At 35.1% G+C, this 18,636-nt stretch overlaps 1 protein-coding gene across 2 annotated transcripts in view; it reads left to right on the top strand.

Moving 5' to 3' along the window:
• The window catches only part of LOC131149532 (protein ECERIFERUM 16), a 32,739-nt gene extending 14,692 nt beyond the window's left edge, over positions 1–18,047 (top strand). For both annotated transcript variants that reach the window (XM_058100067.1, XM_058100068.1), the window contains exon 4: positions 17,253–18,047. In XM_058100067.1, the coding sequence (XP_057956050.1) occupies positions 17,253–17,957 (705 nt within the window). In that variant the 3' untranslated portion in view covers positions 17,958–18,047. The remainder of the gene's footprint in view (positions 1–17,252) is intronic.
• The last annotated feature ends 589 nt before the right edge of the window (positions 18,048–18,636 follow it).

The raw sequence follows: 18,636 nt of genomic DNA, 5'->3' as shown, positions 1-18,636 counted from the left end.
TGTACATTTTTAAAATTAAAAATGTTACTTTGTTTTGTAACAATTTTTTATGAGTTAGGAGGATATAATTACAAAAATGAATTATTGGTTAATAATTATTTATAAAAGCTAATATTGAAAATTTAACATAACAAGCCTTGAGCACTCTACAAGATAGTGGTCTCTCGTGTCATTCTTCCATATGCAAACTCTTCCTTCTTGGGGACCTTTCTGAAAAATCCCTTGGTGATAATTAACTCTATTGGATGCTAATAAATTTTTAGCAATTTATAATCTTGTGCATACTATGAATTAAATGACTTTTTGTTTTACAATTCTCTATTCTTGTGTCTAGCATGAGGTATTTGCTAGTGTGTGTGTGTGTGTGGATGAGTGTGAGTATAAATAGTATCAAAAGACCTGGCACTTTGCACATGGATATGTAGCACATGCATGTCTAAATAAAAATTAATTAATGATGATTATTTTGTTAAAATTTTGTGTTATTTAAAATTTAAATTTCATATTCAAAATGGTGGTAGTTCAACAAAAACTTGGAGAAGGTTATGTATTTTCAAATAAACCGGAATAGTAATGAAATTCGTACACCATACACAGCACAACGAAATGGTGTGGCAAAATGTTAAAAAATATGGCACCAATGGAAATGCTATGCTTTCTAATTTTGGTTTAAGACCAAGGTTTGACAGGTGAATCTTTATTAATAGCTTGTCATATTTTAAATAGTGCAATACGACCTCGAATTTTAGAAGAAACGGAAGCCTAACCTAAACTACTTGTGAGTCTTGGTATGTAAGGGTATTGTAAAGAGTCTTGAAACTAAAAGGAAGAAGTAGGGTGAAAGAGGAATTGAATCCTGCAATATGCACTGAACGCTGATGTGGCATTTGGTTCACGACATCTAAAGTGCCCTTTGGCATTGGGATTCCTAGGAATCTTAATACTCAAATACATGATTCTCAAGAATATAGGATTTCTACATTTTGTTGAGAAGCATAGTATTTATAAATTCTAGGGCGTGGGTATTCTATTCCCATGTTTGGCTTATTCATGGGAAGATGGTGAAATAACATTCTATTCCCGAAATATCCTTAAGTTGGACAAACGATAATAATAAAAAAATTCTTTTTACATGATATTTGAGCACAAATTTCAATAGATAAAAATAAAAAGATTACCCAACTCATTGAAAACACAATATCAAAAGCAATAGTTAAAAAGAAGATTACAGATTTTTTCTTAAATCAATGGCTAATTTAATAGCGCAACTATTGATTAATGACGACGATGATGATAATAATAATACTAATAATAATAAAAATATGTAACTGGATTTATTTGAAGTTAGAGGGAGGTGGCATTGGTGGGTCTCTTCAGTTTATAGCCTTCTAGACCTACCTTGAGGAGCTCTTTTTGGGAAGATCTTTGCTCTATCTTTGGATTTTTTTTGCCTAGGTGGATTGTGGGAGGTGATTTCAATGTAGTTAGATTTCCTAGAGAGAAGAAAGGGTAGGGGGGGGGGGGGGGGGGGTGGGGGTAAAGAACTATTGTGAATATGCTCAAGTTTGATTCATTAATTAGGGATCGTGGGTTGAGAGAGCTCCCTTTGGGGAATGCTTCATTTACTTGGTCTGTAGGGGTGGCTAGGAGATTGGATAGTTTTTTTTTTTTTTTTTATATAGCGAATGAGAGGATTAGTTTCCTAACCTCTAACCTCTCTCATACCACTCTTCATAGGACTACTTCTGATCATTTCCCTATTTCATCAAAGTGAGTAATATTTAGGAAAGGAATTAAGGATAGGGGGATTCAAGATACAAGTACAATCAGTCAAAAAAGGAAGTTAAGTTAACCCCGTTACACCCCCCCCCCTCGGGGCCCTCAAAATCCCCAGAGAAAAAGGGAGGGGGGGTATTTTCATCTATTTTATATTGTTTTGGCAGCATGGCCGAGTGGTAAGGCAGGGGATTTCAAATCCCTTTCCCCAATTCAAATCCAGGTGTCCTCCAATCAACAAAAGACTCAAAATCGCTTTGTTCTATTGATATAATTTGCTGAATCATTCATTCACCAGCAAAAGCAGAAGAAAGGGTCTATTGATACTTGCTTTATTCTAAGCATCTGGAAGTTCTCTAAAAGTGTTGTGGGGTCCTACCCTTTTCATGTTTGAGAACATGTGGTTGAACCATGTGACTTTTAAGCCTTTAGGTAGGGATTCGTGGGGAGAGGAAGTGGAGAGAGGGTGGGATGGTTTTAGATTCATGAGGAAGTTATAAAAGTTGAAGGAAAAATTGAAAGCTTGGAATGAGGGGTAGTTTGGTGATGTTAGACTTAGAAAATCTAGTCTTTTAGGCAATTTGGTGGGTTTGAGATGGTTGTTGTTAGATAGTCAGGAGGTGAGAAGAGTCTATTAAAAATGAATTGGAAGATGTGATTTTTCAGGAAATGAGGAGTTGAATTGGAAGAGGTGATTTTTCAGGAAACGAGGAGTTGGAGGCAAAACACCAAATTTAAGTAGGTGAAAGATGGTGATTGTAATTCCTTGTTTTTCCATCGATTAGCTAATGGCAATAAGGGGAAAATTTTGATTAGGGAGCTGGATTTGGAGGATGGGAGGTGTACTAATGATCAATGTTTGATCACATCTATTATTACTGATTTCTTTCATAATTTGTATTCCCAAGATAGTCATAATAGACTGATGATTGAGGGTTTAGATTGGGATCCTATCTCTGTTGATAAGCTCAACTGGTTAGAGAGACCATTTGATGAGAACGAAGTGAGGGGGGTAGTCTTTGGGATGGATAAAGATAAGGCTCTGGTTCTGGATGGATTTAACATGGCTTTCTTTCAAGATTGTTGGGAGATTTTTAAGGCTGATTTGATGAATGTTTTCACAACTTCTATGGGAATGCGATTTTGAGCTAGAGTGTCAACTCCAATTTTATAGCCTTGGTGCCTAAGAAAGCTAGATCTTCTAAGGTTGATGACTTTAGACCTTTTAGTCTCATGACTCTCATCTCTAGTGTGTATAAGATAATCACTAAAGTCTTAGCTAATAGGTTGAGTGCAGTGCTCAATGATACTATTTCAGAGCCTAGAGTGCTTTTGTTTGGGTTGGGTTGGGGGGGTGGGGGGCGCGAAGGGGGACAAATAGTGGATCCTATGCTGGTGGCTGGTCTGTAGGCTTTTTCAAAGCAGATTTTGAGAAAGCTTATGAAAGAGTGAGTTGGAGTTTCCTGGTAGGTTTTCATGAAAAAAAGGGTTTTGGGGAACGTTGGCATAGCTGGATTAGGGGTCGTTTGTCTAATGTGTGGTTTAAGTTATTGTTAATGGTGAACATATATCTTGGTTTCGTGTTTTGTTCATCCTTGTAACTGATTCTTAAGTAGGATGGTGGACAGGGCGGATGATTGAGGGTTCGTTAAAGGATGAGGCATGGGAATGAGGGGGTGGTGGTTTCTCATCTTCAATTTACTGAGGATATCATTTTTTTTTTCTTGATGATCATAACCTTTTGTTTAGAAGAACTTTGGATATACTTTAAGTTTTTGAGGGTTTCTGGGCATAAGATTAAAATAGGAAAAACTGGTTTAGCAGCTCTAAATTTACCTGTTTAGAGAATTAGTTATTGGGCAGCAGACACTGGGCATGGTTTATTGGACTTGCCCCTAACTTATTTAGAGGTACAGTTGGGAGGGAATCCTAGAGGGACAGATTTTTGGAATCTAGTAGTGGAGAGGGTAATGAAGAGAGTAGATAGTTAGAAGGGTGCCCTTTTTTTCTTTTGGGGGTAGAATTACTCTTATCCAGGCTCCTTTCTAGCGTTCCATCGCCGCTGTATTTTTTATAATCTGTTTTTAGAACTTCAGTAGGTACTGTGAGCGAGCTTGAGAGAACTATGAGAAATTTTTTGTTGTCTGGTGTAGGGAGTAGTGGGGACCATTTAGTAAGCTGGTCGGAGAGTTGTAAGTCTAAAAAAAGAGGGAGTTGGGTCTGGTAACTTGGTGTCTAAAAACATTGCTCTTTTAGGTAAATGTTTGTGGTGCTTCCCCTTAAAGGACAATTCCCTATGGCACAAAGTTATTCGTAGTAAATTTGGGTTGGATGAGAATGGGTGGGATACCAATGCTAGTTTGAGATGTTCTTCGAAGAGTCCATGGAGGTCTATTTCCTAGATTCTCTATTTTCACCCCTCACACTAAATTTGAAGTGGGGAGGGGTTCCCGGATTTCATTTTTGGAAAGACCCATGGCTCGGTAACGTTCTTTTTCCACTTCTTTTCCTTGTCTTTTTAGACTCTGCTTTGAGCTGAACAGAGTTATTTCTTCTTTTGTGGACAATGTGATTAGCTTTCCGGCCTCTTCAAATCCTCATTTCAGGAGACCTCTGAATGATAGGGAGATGGTGGAGTTGTCTGTATTGAACAATTGCTAATTATCCTTGGGTTGGGATGTTCATTCTGGGAGTGTGGATCATTCGGGGGTGTTTTCTTGTAAATCATTCTTTGAATTTTTCTGCCTATTCAGACTCTTTTCCCTCTTTATCCTATTATTTGGAATGTTAAAGTTCCTCCAAAAATTAAAATTTTTACTTGATTGGTTGTGCTTAACAAAGTTAATACCAATAACTTGCTGCAGATTAGGAGACCTTTGAAGGCTCTCTCTCTAGATGTTTGTGCATTTTGTTATAGGAATTCTGAAACAGGCTTCCATCTTCTTTGGCATTGTGATTTTGCACGGAGGATTTGGAATGAATTGTTTGGTATTATGGAAGAGAGTTGGTTATGCCCCTGTTCAGTGGAGGACTTGTTAGTCACTTCTTTTCCTGGCTTTGAAAGAAGGCTAGGGTAACTCTGTCGAAGTGTAGCAAGTATGCTGTTTTATGGGGTTTATGGTTGGAATGTGATGTGCGGATTTTTTCCAGAGAAGTTGAATTTGTCTTTGGTGTGGGAAAAGATTCAGTTAATGACTTCTTTATGGTGTGCTGGGTTTGGAATTTGCAGGGAAGCTAGTTTTCAGGATTTAAATAGGGATTGGAAGAACTAATTGGCTTGATTTCTGATTTTTGTTGTTTTAGTTTTTTTTTTTTTTCCTGGGTTTGTTGCGGATTTTTTTGGGAGATGTCTTAATCTCCCTTCTTGTAAATTCTTTCCCATATTAATGAAATTTATCTTTCTATCAAAAAAATAAATATATAAATCATACATATGAAAGCCAAGTTATGTTTTAATCATGTGCAGTTCACTTCATAACTAGGGTTTTTGGATTTAAAATATAACTAGGTTCTTTTCTTTTCCCTTCATAATTTTTAGTGACTGCCATGGGTTGGGAATCCGATACCCACCTTTTAAAATAGGAATTGGGATGCTGGTGTTAAAGAGGTTTGTGGGAATATGTATCATTCTGGGAAAATGGGATTCCTGATTATAAAGTGTGAACCAAATGTAGAAAATAAAAATACCTGCTTCAACGTGGATCCCAGGAATCATTTGTCAAGAGTTCGCAAACCATCATATAATGCGTATAGGTTCATGGTTATAGAACCTAGTGATTCAGCAGTAGTAAATAATGTAGTTGAACAAAGAGACGTCATATTTGACAAATATACATATTTTTTCAATTCATAAACCCAAAAAAATTCCAGAAATTAAAAAAGAAGAAAAGCATGAGCCAAGAATGAGTAGAAGTGTTGGAAAAAAAGGAGCCATGGAAAAGTTTTCTTCATTTTCTTAGTGGAAGTGGCAATAGAGTTCGTTGGTAGGGGCAATAGAGTTCATTGGTATCATATTTCATCTTGTTTCCATTCAGAAAGAGACCCTACAACTGATGAAGTGGCAATGTAGTCTCAAAAATCTGTCTTATGGAAAAAATCAATCAATAACCAGGACTCTGGTATGGGTATGCATGGAAATTAGTTGACCTCCCACCAAGTTTCAAATCAATCAGCTACAATTGATTTTTTTTTTAATGGAGGTGGATGGAACCATTGATGAATTCATAGATCAATTGGTGGCTAAAGAATTTTCACAGAATGAATTGATTGCTTTGATACACATGCACTTGACCACTGGTTGCTAGAATTACAATTATTAAGAGTGCTTTGGCTCTTGCATCAATTTATAGTTTGGTGATTCACCCAATGGACATAAAAACTACATTTTTTAGTGCTGAATTAGATGAAGTTTATATGGAAGAACCAGAATGGTTTTTAATTCTTGGGCCAAAGTATAGAGTTTGTAAACTTCTTAGAAGGCTATTGAATTGGAACAAGCTCCTAAGCAGTGGCATTAAAAGTTTGATAAAGTCTTCCTTGCCAATGATTATGGAATAAATGAATCTGATAAGTGTAATTAAAAGAGTGTAGTGATAGAAAAGGCATTTTATATGTTTGTATGTGGAAGATATGTTGACTTTGAGTTCTGTTTTAGAGCAAGTAGAAATTGAAAAGAATTTTATGTTGTGTAAATTTGCTATGAAAGATGCAGGTGTAGTTCTGTTTTTTAGGAATAAGAATTTATAGGGACAGTGATGGCTTAACATTATCTCAACTTTCACTATTTAGAAGAGGTTCCTGAGAAATTGATCATTTAGTTTGTGATCCTGCATCTACTCCCGTTGATCACAATCTTAAATTGTTAAAAGTTAGATGGCCTGTTGTACTGCTGGATTAATCTAAGGCAATTTTGATACTTGGCCTGACATTGCATTTGCAATTGGGAAGCTAAGCAGATATACTAGCGCTTCAAGTAACTTACGTGGGCATGCCATTTATGGAGTTTTGAAATATAAAATGTTTAGTATGACAAATACTGGATATCGTTATGATTAGATGGATATTCAAGTACCATTTGGATTACTAATAGAGAAGATTATGCACCCCCCAAGGTGGTGGTGGGGGGTTATGGAAGTAAATATGTTGCACCAAAATTAGGAGTAACAGAACAAAGAAGCTTCATCTTATCACTCACTCTCTCTTCCCTTTGGTGTTAGATATATGTATTAAAAATGGAGGAGGAAGGATAATATAAATCATTGCAAGAGAACTAGGTGGTGGGACCTAAAAGGTGAAAATATAATAAAATTTAGAGCTAAAATGATCAAAATGTTGATTGGACTATAAAGGATGACATAGACACAAACACTCTTTGGAGTAGGATAGCTAGCACTATTAAAAAGATAACAAAAGAGATTTTAGGTGAATCAAGAGGAAGATTTTTGCATAGCAAAGAAAGTTGGTGGTGAACTCAAAATGTCCAAAAAGCTGTAAAGATGTCAAATTCTTATAAAGTATGCAATTTTTATGTTATGATATATATACATATAGATACTTCTCTAGTTTAAACAGTCGTGCAACTATATATTTTGTCTCTTGTCCACCAAGTTGCATGTAGGTCATTTTTATTTTTTTTGTTAACCTTTGTAATCCTGATGTCACTCTTTTAATTAATTTGTCCACCATGTATGCTTGCATACTGTATATTCATCATCTTCGTTATTCTGATGTTAGAAAAGATATCAAAAGACAAAGGCAAGATCTCAATAACTTTGTATAACTTAAAAAGATAGATATCAACAAAGAAATAAGGGAGATGAGACATCAATATATATGCACCACTGTTTAGACTAGAGAAGAAAATGCACATTCATATCATCCACACACACACACACACATATATATATATATATATATATATATCTGTAAGAGAGAGAGAGAGAGAGAGAGAGAGAACTTGTTTAAACGAGTGGCATCAATTAGAACCTTAGTTATTGCTTAATACTAATTCTCATCTTTCCCATCAAATAAAATATATATATATATATATATATATGTATATATGATTAAGTTATATTTGAGAACATGAATTTCTTATTTTAAATTTATATTTTTATGAATTTAAATAAAATTTAATATAATTTTATATTACATCTTATTTAGATTCACACGAACTCAAATTCAAAACTTCCCTCAACCACAAGATTAAAATCGATATCTAAATTTATGATCTCTTGAATCATATATTGCTTCTTTTTATGATATCTAAATTTTTTTCCTCAAAAGAGAAAATATTTTCATTACTTTTATCTCAATCCAGTATCTGCCCCATACTCGTATAAGTCAATATAGGATATAGCCTAATATATATAAAATAAAAAAAAGTGAGAATAAATAAATGTATGTAATAAATTAAAGAATATTAATGTATATATATAACATGGGAAAAATGTAGAAATATTGAAAACTTTGACAACTATTAAGAGACAAGAAAAAATGCAAAAAATGCCATTAGTGAAGCTAAACGTTGATCACTTAATAATTTATATGCTAGATTAGATACAAAAGAAGGGGGAAAAGAGACATTTAAACTTGTTAAAGTTAGAGAAAGATAGTGTAAGGACTTAAGTAATATAAAATGTATAAAAGTGAGGATGATATTGTCTTGGTCAAGGAAGAAGACAAAAGAAAGGTGGTGAAGTTATTTTATTAAGCTATTTAATGAAAAATAAGTAGAAGACTTAAATTTAGAATTGACAAATAAGCATAAGGCTAAAAATATGAGATTCATTTGTAAAATTAGAGTTAATGAAATTAAGTTTGCACTAAAATATGAAAAATGGAAATGTTATAGGGCTAGATAACATCCCAACTGAAGTTTGGAAATGCCTAGGTGATAATGTAATTATATAATTAACTAATTTATTTAACACAATTATAAAAATTAAGAAAATGATAGACAAATGGAGGAAAACATGTTAGTACCTATATAAAAAAATAAATGAGATATTAAAGAATTGCAATAACTATCATGGAATTAAACTTACGAGTCATATAATGAAAATATGGGAAAAAGTAGTAGAGTAGTTGAACAAATATTAAGGTTAGAAACAAGGGTCTCAAAAAATCAATTTTGTTTTATGCCCTGGAGATCTACTACAGTCATGGTTTTAAATCACGGTAGCAGGTAGCGTAACGTAACGGTAACAAGTGTAACGGGAAGTGGGAGTAGCGTATGTTACATAACAGGAAACGGGTGTAACGGCCGTGAATTTTTTTGAAACACACACAACCTTGTGCATATTAGCATACTTGCATGTTTTAAGCTTTAAGCCCTTATTAGAAAGAGTTTTAGTGTATTTTGGATCTTATAGTTTGAGTAACTAAGTTATTTGGTAAGAGCAACAAATTTACATTTATTTTCAACCACCATTGATAGAAAAATTACATATGCGTGTGTATTTATACTTCTCATTGTTCTTATCGGTGATAAATTCTTATGTGTGCTAAATTAATTAATAAAAAAAATGCATTATACGCTCCATTAGTCTATTAGACACATAAGACATATGAATAATACAAATATAAAATAGTTAGAAAAGAAAGAAGGTTGAAGTTGAAAAATATAGAACATAAATATCACATTACTAATATTATCAAAATAAAATATTTTCCTAACAAGTTAGTATTTTCAAATTGTTAATTAATGCATCTAGTGCGAGTATTTAAAGAAATAGTAAATTTTGTATCATTGTCATCCTCATCGTAATATTTTCCCCCTCTTGCCACTTGGTATATTGAGAATGATATATGAAAGAGAGGGAAAAAGTGAGAAGAAAAAGTAAAAAATAAAATAATTCTTTGGTGTAACAGTCCTATAGCAGTTACGTAATGGTCGTAGCGGCCTTTACGTAATGGTCGCGGTCTGTAACGGCCGCTACGGCCGTGATTTTTCTTCCCACCGATTTCGCGGTGTCTAACGGTATTGGTAACTCAAAATCCGTTACGTAACACCCATATGTAATGGTCACAGCCGTTATTTAAAATCATGACTATAGTATACATCTTTTAAGAAGATTAATGGAAAAGTTTAGGGAAAAGAAAAGGGACCTGCATATGGTTTTTATTGACATAGAAAGCATATGATAGGATACCAAGGGAAGTTCTATAGTGGGTTTTAGAAAAAAGGGCGTATGTAGTAGGTAGACTGATATCATTAAGGATATGTATGATGGAGTAATGATTAGCGTTAGGACTACCAGTGGAGAGGATAGAGGTTTCCAATCACAATAGGTGTACATCAAGGATTTTCCTTGCACTATTTTCTCTTTGCTCTAGGGATGGATGAACTTACTATGAGTATCCAAAATGAGGTTCCACGGTGTATGTTGTCTGCAGATGATATTGTCTTGATTGATGAAAATTGGGGTCTAAGTTAGAATTATAGAGAGAAACTTTAGGATCTAAAGGTTTTAGGATAAGTAGAAATAAGATGGAATAAATGAAATGTAATTTTAGTCATAGTAGGGGGAATATTGGAGAAAAGGTTAAACTTGATGTCAAGAAATCAATTACACTAGTACATTTCAACATCTTGGATCTATTATGCAAACTATAGGAGAAATTAAAGCACACGTAATGCATAGAGTCAAAGCAGGTTGGGTAAGATGAAGAAATGCTTCGAGTGTATTGTGTGATTGTAGAATCCCTTAAAATCAAAAGGGAATTTCTATAGGATGGCTATAAGACTAGCTATATTATATGGATCAAAATGTGGGCAACTAAAAAGCAACATATTCAAAAAATGAAAGTTATCGAGATGAGAATACTAAGGTGGATGAGTGGTATAACATTAAAAGACAAACTAAGGAATGAACATATTCGTGGTAAGTTAGGCATGACTCTTGTAGAAGATAGGATAAGGAAGGGACCACTTGGATGGTTTGGGCATCTGCAACATAGGCCAAATACTGCGTTGGTGAAGAGGAGTGAGCTAGTTATTGTGAGGCGCGGTAGACGGGGTAGGGGTTGAGCTAAAATAACTTGGAATGAGATAGTAAGTATTTAATACCCCTGAATTTCTTGTAGGGAATTGCCCATATTTGCATAAATTGGCGGAAAAGGATTCATGTAGTCGATCCCACCTAGTGGGCCTTAAGGCTTGGTTTGTTGTTGTTGTAGTTGTTTCTTTGGCGGCAGCTCAACAGTATGCAGATGGCTTGTCGTCAAGAGTGGCACCATTGGGAAGATGCCCTCATAAAATAAGAGTTGAGAGGGTGGAGTATTTGACTGTAATTAGTTTGACAAGGAAAATTCTTGGAATTTTGTGGTTGAATTGGAATGCTGTTTTCATCTCAGGATGTGTTCATGGTAATGGTCGTAGGAGTTTTTGAAGAGTTTCAAATATTGGAGGATTCGGGTAAGGATCTTCCTTTTATGGTGAATGGCACTGATTTGAGGCAATCAAAAAAGGCCACGGAAGGAGTATATAGAAGGCTTCAAGAACCTTGATCATGGAAGGAAGTTTTAATGCAGGAGAATTGGTGAAATTTTGCACAGGACAATTGGTGGAGATGGATTGAGTCAGTTAGAAGGAGTTGCCAAAAGGGCAAGTGGCTCATGGCAGTGGCGGCTTGGGTTTGCAAGACAATTTGGCAGGGTTGACAAAGAAGTGGACTGGGCCAGCTGTGCTTAATATTGCCCTTGGTCTGGGCCTATGATTGTAGTGTGCTAGTCCTTGGATCAGGCATGGAACAGGCCCAATTATCAGTCCAAATGGAAATCAAGTGGTCAACACACAATGGGCAGTGGCAAAGTTACTGATGTAGTGGATAAGAGGAATCCAGCTTGGGCTCAAAGAAGGTTATAGCTAAATGGGCTTCCTTGTCAGGTACAAAATTCTAACCCTAACAAACAAGGTACTGAGCCCATTATGTTTTAGAAAGGGCCTGAATAAGCCCGGTAGAGCTAACTCATGTGGAGAAGGAGCTGGCCATACCCCTATCACAGAATAGGGTTAACGGTGCATCCATGTTGCAGAAAAGGGAATGCAAGTTTTCCATGGTGCAGCAAAAGAGGATTGACAGTGTCAATCCTGCAGGGAAGATTCTGACAAAGGACAGTGAGAATTCGGTTAGTCTTATGATTTCAGCTGAAGCTTTTGAGCTTTTGGTTCAAGAGCGTTGCTGCCAGGACAAGGACTTGATCAAGAAGCAGAGATTGATGTATGCTGAGGGAGGGGCTGACACCAAGGTACAGGAAAGAGGTGCAGATGATATCTGAAGGATTGCTGATGATGAGGGTGATAAATCTACTGGTAAGGGAAGTAATTTTTGGAGAGGGTTTATTCTTGCTGGGTGTACAAGTGAGACATATCTGCTGGGACAATGGAAAATATGCAAGGAAAAATCCTGAGAGTACTCTGTGTTATGAACCACCAGAGTAAGCAGAAGGTAAGTGCAGATGTAAGGAGTGGCAAAGGTAAGGAGAAGCAAAAATGGGGCAATATAAAGGATGGTGATAATGTTGATATTAGTGAATTGCGGATGGAGGGTTGCTTTTGGATGAGATTTGAGAAAAGTGTGGCTATGATTCTGAATCATCTCGTTTACTTGGGATTTCATCATATGTGCCCCCGGCCCGCCCTCTTGGATGGAAGGTTTAAAGGGTACTTTTGTAACCGACATGCATGGAATGGGTAAGCAGGAGCAGAGTGAGGATGGGAATTTTTGCCCACTCCAGTAGATGAGGTTGATTGGAAGGACTTAGAAGCTCAGACAATTGGTGGATGAGATGAGTTTGGAGCTTTTTGGTCCTGGAGGTAGCAAAGTTTGCTTAGATGGATGTAAAAGGAGATTGAAGAAGGGATAGTCTGACTTAGCAAATTTGAAGTGCCCTGTGAATTATGATGGCAAGTGTTCAAAAAGTTTATTATTTGAGTTGTTAGTTGGGTTCCTTTTTTTTAGTTTCTTGTTTTTTCTCTTGGGGGATTGCTTGTTTTATTTTATAATTAAAAAAGGTTATGCTTGAACGATGCGTGGATCTTCACTCTTGGTGGGTTGTTGTTTTTTTGTAGTCCAAAAACTAACATGCATATACAAATTCCACTGCTTCCACCATAAGTAGGTTGTTAAGAGATATGTTATATGACATTGCATTGTGGCTTAAGCTAATAACACCTCTGTCAATTCATTATGATAGTCAAGCTACTAGCAAGAGCATGTAGTGACGTGTACCGTGAAAAGTCTGGACATATTGGGCTTAGACTAAAAACTATTAGAAAGCTGATAGTAATAACGTGATCGCTGTTGATTTTTTAAGATCAAGTCAAAACTTGACTGATCCATTAACCAGGGTCTTGGAGGAGAATCAGTGTCTAAGACATGAAAAAGGATGGACTAGAGCCTCATTTAAGATCACCATTGAGAGAACCTCGACTCAAAGATTGATTGTCCATCAAGTTTTGAGTTCAATGAAATAAAGTACACCATTAGAGTGATTGCAAGCAATATGTACAACTTTATGCGATCTTGGGGATGGGGTTAAAACTGCTTGTTGCATGTAAGGTTCAAAGCAGAAGGGTGAGCTGAATGCTCCTAATACACTAATAGATCTGTAACAGAAGTCGAATGAAGTACTACAGTTATGGAAATAATTCTGATAGAATCTTCCTATGTGAGTGTCAAGTGAGGCTGCTTTTTTGAGCTTAGTGTGTGGCTCATAGAGCATTTGTGAAAAGGATTCAGACACAAGGCCACAATATTGAGCATTTGTTGTAGTAAATAAAAAATGTGTGCTTGATATGTGTATAGTTAGTCAAAATAAAGTCGCTGGTTCAAAGACTAGTATCCCATGCCAGTATGAGCAGCTAAAATATATTTTTACCAAGTAGAGGGGGCGTTTGTTTCAGATTTTCTTGAAGGATTTCTAAGAATGTGGCCTTTGGAATGTTGGATGGCCATGCTAAAGAATCATGGGAATTGTACATGGTGGGCATCTTGGATTCCCTGGGTAAGATGATGCTCTCGAGACATGGTTATGCAAAACCTACCTTTCCCTTGGGTACTCTTAGATACCCTGGGGAGTTCAAGCTAGTGGGAAAAAATATCCCTACTATTCATTGATCTGATATGAAATTGCCCTTCTTGTTCTCTATTTTTTTATTATTATTATTATTATTATTATTATTGATTTTTAGTATTATGATTATTATTTTTTATTACTAAATTATTAATAATAATATCTATTATTATTATAATAATAATTATTATTATATTTACATTTATATGCACATTTCAACAATGTGCATAATATTATTTATCATTACAAGTTTAGGACTAATCTGGTTTCTAGTTGAAATTAAATTAGCATGTTCATGTTATGCCAGCCTTAAGGAGCAAGAAGGCGAACCAAAGTATTCCCATGTGATCTTAATCTTATACTGGCGAAACGTGATTCCAAAAAGGCATTTAGGATAATTTGGGCCAAAGAACCCCTCGTTGTGCATCAGGTTTTCAAGATTATAGAAGATCTTGATTATTTTGAAAAGACTGTTGTAGCGTTTTCATGATGAGAAGTGGCAGGCTTCTCTCTCATAGGAAAAGGGGAAAGTTTTCCAGGTGTTGTATACTCGGGCTTTCTCTCCACGTACAAGTTAATCTACACTTGTACTATCTATAGGCTCTTAGAGTACGTATATATCAGAAGACTTGCCACTTGTACTTTTGGCATGTGCATGTGCATATAAAGATTAATTATTCATTGATTATCCCATTAGTCACTTGTTAATTTATAAATTTGAATTTCAAAATGGATGTTGTCTTTTCTGTAAGAGACAAATTAATTTTTCAAAACCATGTTGTACAGCTGGAAAACTCCTTCTGAACCCTCATTTTTCTCCATAAATTGGTTTCATTTATCTTGTATTTGCTACAAAAAATGGTGTGCAAGTGAGTGAGTCAAAAATAGTGTTAATATCAGTGATTGCTCAGGGATTAGCATTTGTTTATGTAAACTGCATTTTTTCAGATTCTTGTCGCATACTAGATTTTTGATTGGTGGGGGAATATTTAGCCCCAAGGAAAGGTGCATTTTACCTGGCCTAACACTTCTGTAAGGGTCTCATATCTATGTTGAGTTCACATTTGACACTGACACTTGGACACTCTGACATGTTAAAATACTTGAACAAATGATGCCAACAATGTTAAAGAATATTTTAAATAAAACACTTCTTTGATATCTCTTAGATGATGCTTCTTTGGTTTTCTTCTCATACTTCTTAAACATGCTTCAGAGTTCAGACATATTAGGACTCATTGTAATATGACTTTCTCTTTCTTTTATTTTATCCAAAACCAAATAATTATGAAAGAATAGCCAAAATGTAGGGTTTTTGAAAAATTTAAAACAAGCTTGTCAACATTTACACAATGAAAGAAGTGATATAGGGAGAGCGTTTTATAAAACAAAAAAAGACAGAAAGATCCATATGTATTGGTATCAGATATTTTTGTTGTAGTGTTATTTAAATATTAAAAACTTGAGGGATGTTTGTTATCATTTCTGGTGTTTGATTTCTGTTTCCTTTTTTGTGTAGTGAAGATATAGACTATAAAATGTATTTGCTCGTAACAGTCTTTTGTTTCTGTTATTGATTTTCGGCTGTTTTTAAAAAAAATTAAAACCAGATTTTATGGTCTTTAGTTGTTTTAGCAAATCGTTTTAGCAATCTGTTTTTGCAGTACTTTAACGTCCATAATCCATAATTAACTTCTGTGGATCAAAACATTTAACTAATGCATAAGTTTTAATTAAAATTTTAAAAAATGATCATGTGAATAAAATATAATTAAAACAAAGATATCCATAAAAATTCTAAATTTTCTTTTTTAAAATAATAAAAGCCATTTAAAAAATTATTTTAACTATTTTCCAGTCATGTACAATCTTGTAGCACTAAAAAGTGTGTTTCGAAATATAATAATTAAATAATTTCTATTTTTATTAGAACATTTGAATTTTTATTCTTCTATATTTTAATTATATTTTTTAGTTATTTGATTAAATTACAAAAATGAGAATTGTCTCAATGAAGTTTTTAATTTTAGAAATATTAATCAAATACATTGCCTATATTCAGTTTTAGTTTTTGTTCTTCGGTTTCTAATTTCTGTTTTTATTTTTTTTATTTTCATAATTTTATATACTAGTACAAAACAGCTCCTTAAAATATTTTGCACAGATAACATATTTAAATATAATAATATATTATTAATTAGCATACCTACTGTATCATGTCATATATTTTGAATATTTGCGTTGTCCTGTATTTATATCATGTTATATCCATCTCCTGTATTTGTGTCCATTCTTCATAGGTGGCATGCTAGACGCCTTGAAGCCAAGCCATTTCACTAATAATTAATTGTTCTGCCCCGTGTTTCAAGACAAACTTTTCTAGATCAATCACAGTATCCATGGGCAAATGGGCTTCAGCTAGTCCCATAGACTGATACCCTAAATAGCATTTGCTGTGTTCTGTCTTCATTTCATGTCATATCCATGTCCTCAATCTGTGTCCATACTTCATAGTTGGCATGCTAGGCTTCTTGAAGCCATTTCCCTAATAATTCTTGTTCTCTCTCTCTCTCTCTCTCTCTCTTCCATTTCTTAGGTCACCTACAATATCATTGTATAAGATGGGCTTCAGCTAGTCCCCTTTGATATTCTTAATAGCATCCATTTTGAGATTTATAGTGCATTACAAAATGTTAAAGCTAACAGAGAAAAGATGGAGTCTCAAAGCAATTGATGCTTTTAGAGTGGTCGCTTTAATTTACTCGTCTCTACTTTTCAGCTATCAACTGTGGCAAACTGAAGTTAACCCAAACCAAATTGCTTCCCCACGTACATGGTACTTATATTTTATTTACTCTTTTTCTGTAGAGGAAAGATTATGGATGAAGGGAGAGGTTCATGATTACTATAGCTTTCAGTGTATTAGAAGATGGTTCTCTTTATTTAATGGTGCACTTGTCTTCTTCAAATAGTTTTATTTTATCAAGCAGGGTCAAAAAACCAAAGCAAAAATATTTTGTATCTTACAACACGTAGGACTCTGAAATTTAATCCGTTTGTTTCTGAATTTCAATGAATTGTGATCTGCTGCAAAAATATGGATGTTTGATGTCGATTTAATCCTTTTTAAAACAAAGAATAGGCATTATTGTAGCTCTGCACTATGAAGTTCTATTAAAATTAGTGAGAGTTTTGATGATGTCTAACCCTGTCTATGGGAGCATGGAATTGGACCCTTGAATTTAGTTGTGGTTTTGGATATGTAGTATAAATTGTGTTGAGTTTCTTCCAAATCCCCATGGATCCAAATCCATGTCTCAATCTACAATCCAAAACACTACCTTAATGATAATGTATCTCTTTGATTTAAGTTTTCTTCATACATCTTATACTAACAGCAAACGGAGGCATTTGAAGCAAGCAGCAGTCGGGCATCTGAACCGATGCCATCGACACATGCAAGTGAAGCAGCTGCAAGAATTTCTGATGATTCAGCTATCAATGATTCTTCTAAGAAAGACCAGATTGCTGATCAAAATAGTGAAATAATGCCATTTGGCAACCTCAGCAGCAGTAGTCCAGTTCCTACTTTGTCTACTCAATGGTCAAAGTCAGTTAATCAGACGAAGGATGATTCGAGGCAATTCAGTGATTCTGATCAAAGCAGAGGTTTGGAGTCCACAGAACAACCTAAGAACAGCTATCTAGCAGATCCCAAGAAGAATCCACCTGTATTTGAGCCATCAGCTGCAGAAGCGGAGCTTGATTTGCTGTTGAACTCATTTGGGGAAACTAGTTTCCTGGATTCCTCTAGCTCAAAGGAGAAGCCTAGCAACACACTTCCAGTTTCACAAGAAACTCCTGCCCCTCCACCACAAATTGCAAGGGAAGGTCCCAACTTGTATGGTACTGCATCTGCTACTGCCAATCTTGATAATGCCATTGATGACCTGCTTGAGGAAACTTGCAATCTGATGAATCAGAAAGACGCATTATTGTCCCTGGACGCTTCTGCCCCTCTTGATGGTGGTGCTCTTTCTCATTCTAACCCCAAGTCTAAAGTATTGGATGATTTTGACTCTTGGTTAGATACAATAGGATGATTGTAGACATCAAACTGACCTTGATTTGTCCTTTCCATGTTCATTAATCAAATTATAGAATAAAATTCCTCTCAATTTTGCCTCGTTTCATTTGATGTTCTTGTTATTTGGATCTATTGCATGGTGTGGATTATGTGAGTTCAATGGTCTTGACACGATTGAATGTCACTACTTTATTTTTGTCCATGCATTTTTAATACTAGTCGTATGGTATATAAGTTGTTGTTGCATTGTGGAATAACCTGGCATGATATCTGAAAACACCATACTTGAAGAGTTTACCCTATTTCTTGACAAATTACAAAAATGCAGAGCTGTGTTCAGCTAATTTCCTATTGGTCAGAGCAGCTAGTCGTGAGCAGAGGCTTCTTTGAAAACCTAGTTAGCCTGAGATGCAACTCACCTGGCCTTGTGAGTTGTGAGTTTGGGACTCGTTGGTCGGCCAGTCATACTCAAAACAAGGCTTTCTTTGAGAACGTTTGTGGTCTGTTGGTATCGTCTGGGATGGATAATTTGCGTGAGATGAATTTATAAAATTATAAAAATTATTTTTATTTTATCACATTTTATTCTTATGCATTAAACAAATCATGCTTGTGGTCATAGTTACACCTTATCTATTCCTTATTATCCAACATGAAATACAGTAGTAATAGAATTTTCTGAGCTGAAATTTGGC

The sequence above is a fragment of the Malania oleifera genome, chromosome 2 (genome assembly GCF_029873635.1).
Source record: "Malania oleifera isolate guangnan ecotype guangnan chromosome 2, ASM2987363v1, whole genome shotgun sequence".
NCBI classification, from domain to species: Eukaryota; Viridiplantae; Streptophyta; class Magnoliopsida; order Santalales; family Ximeniaceae; genus Malania; species Malania oleifera.
Note: the sequence above shows the minus strand (reverse complement) of the source record. Positions and strands in the feature narration are given on the sequence as shown.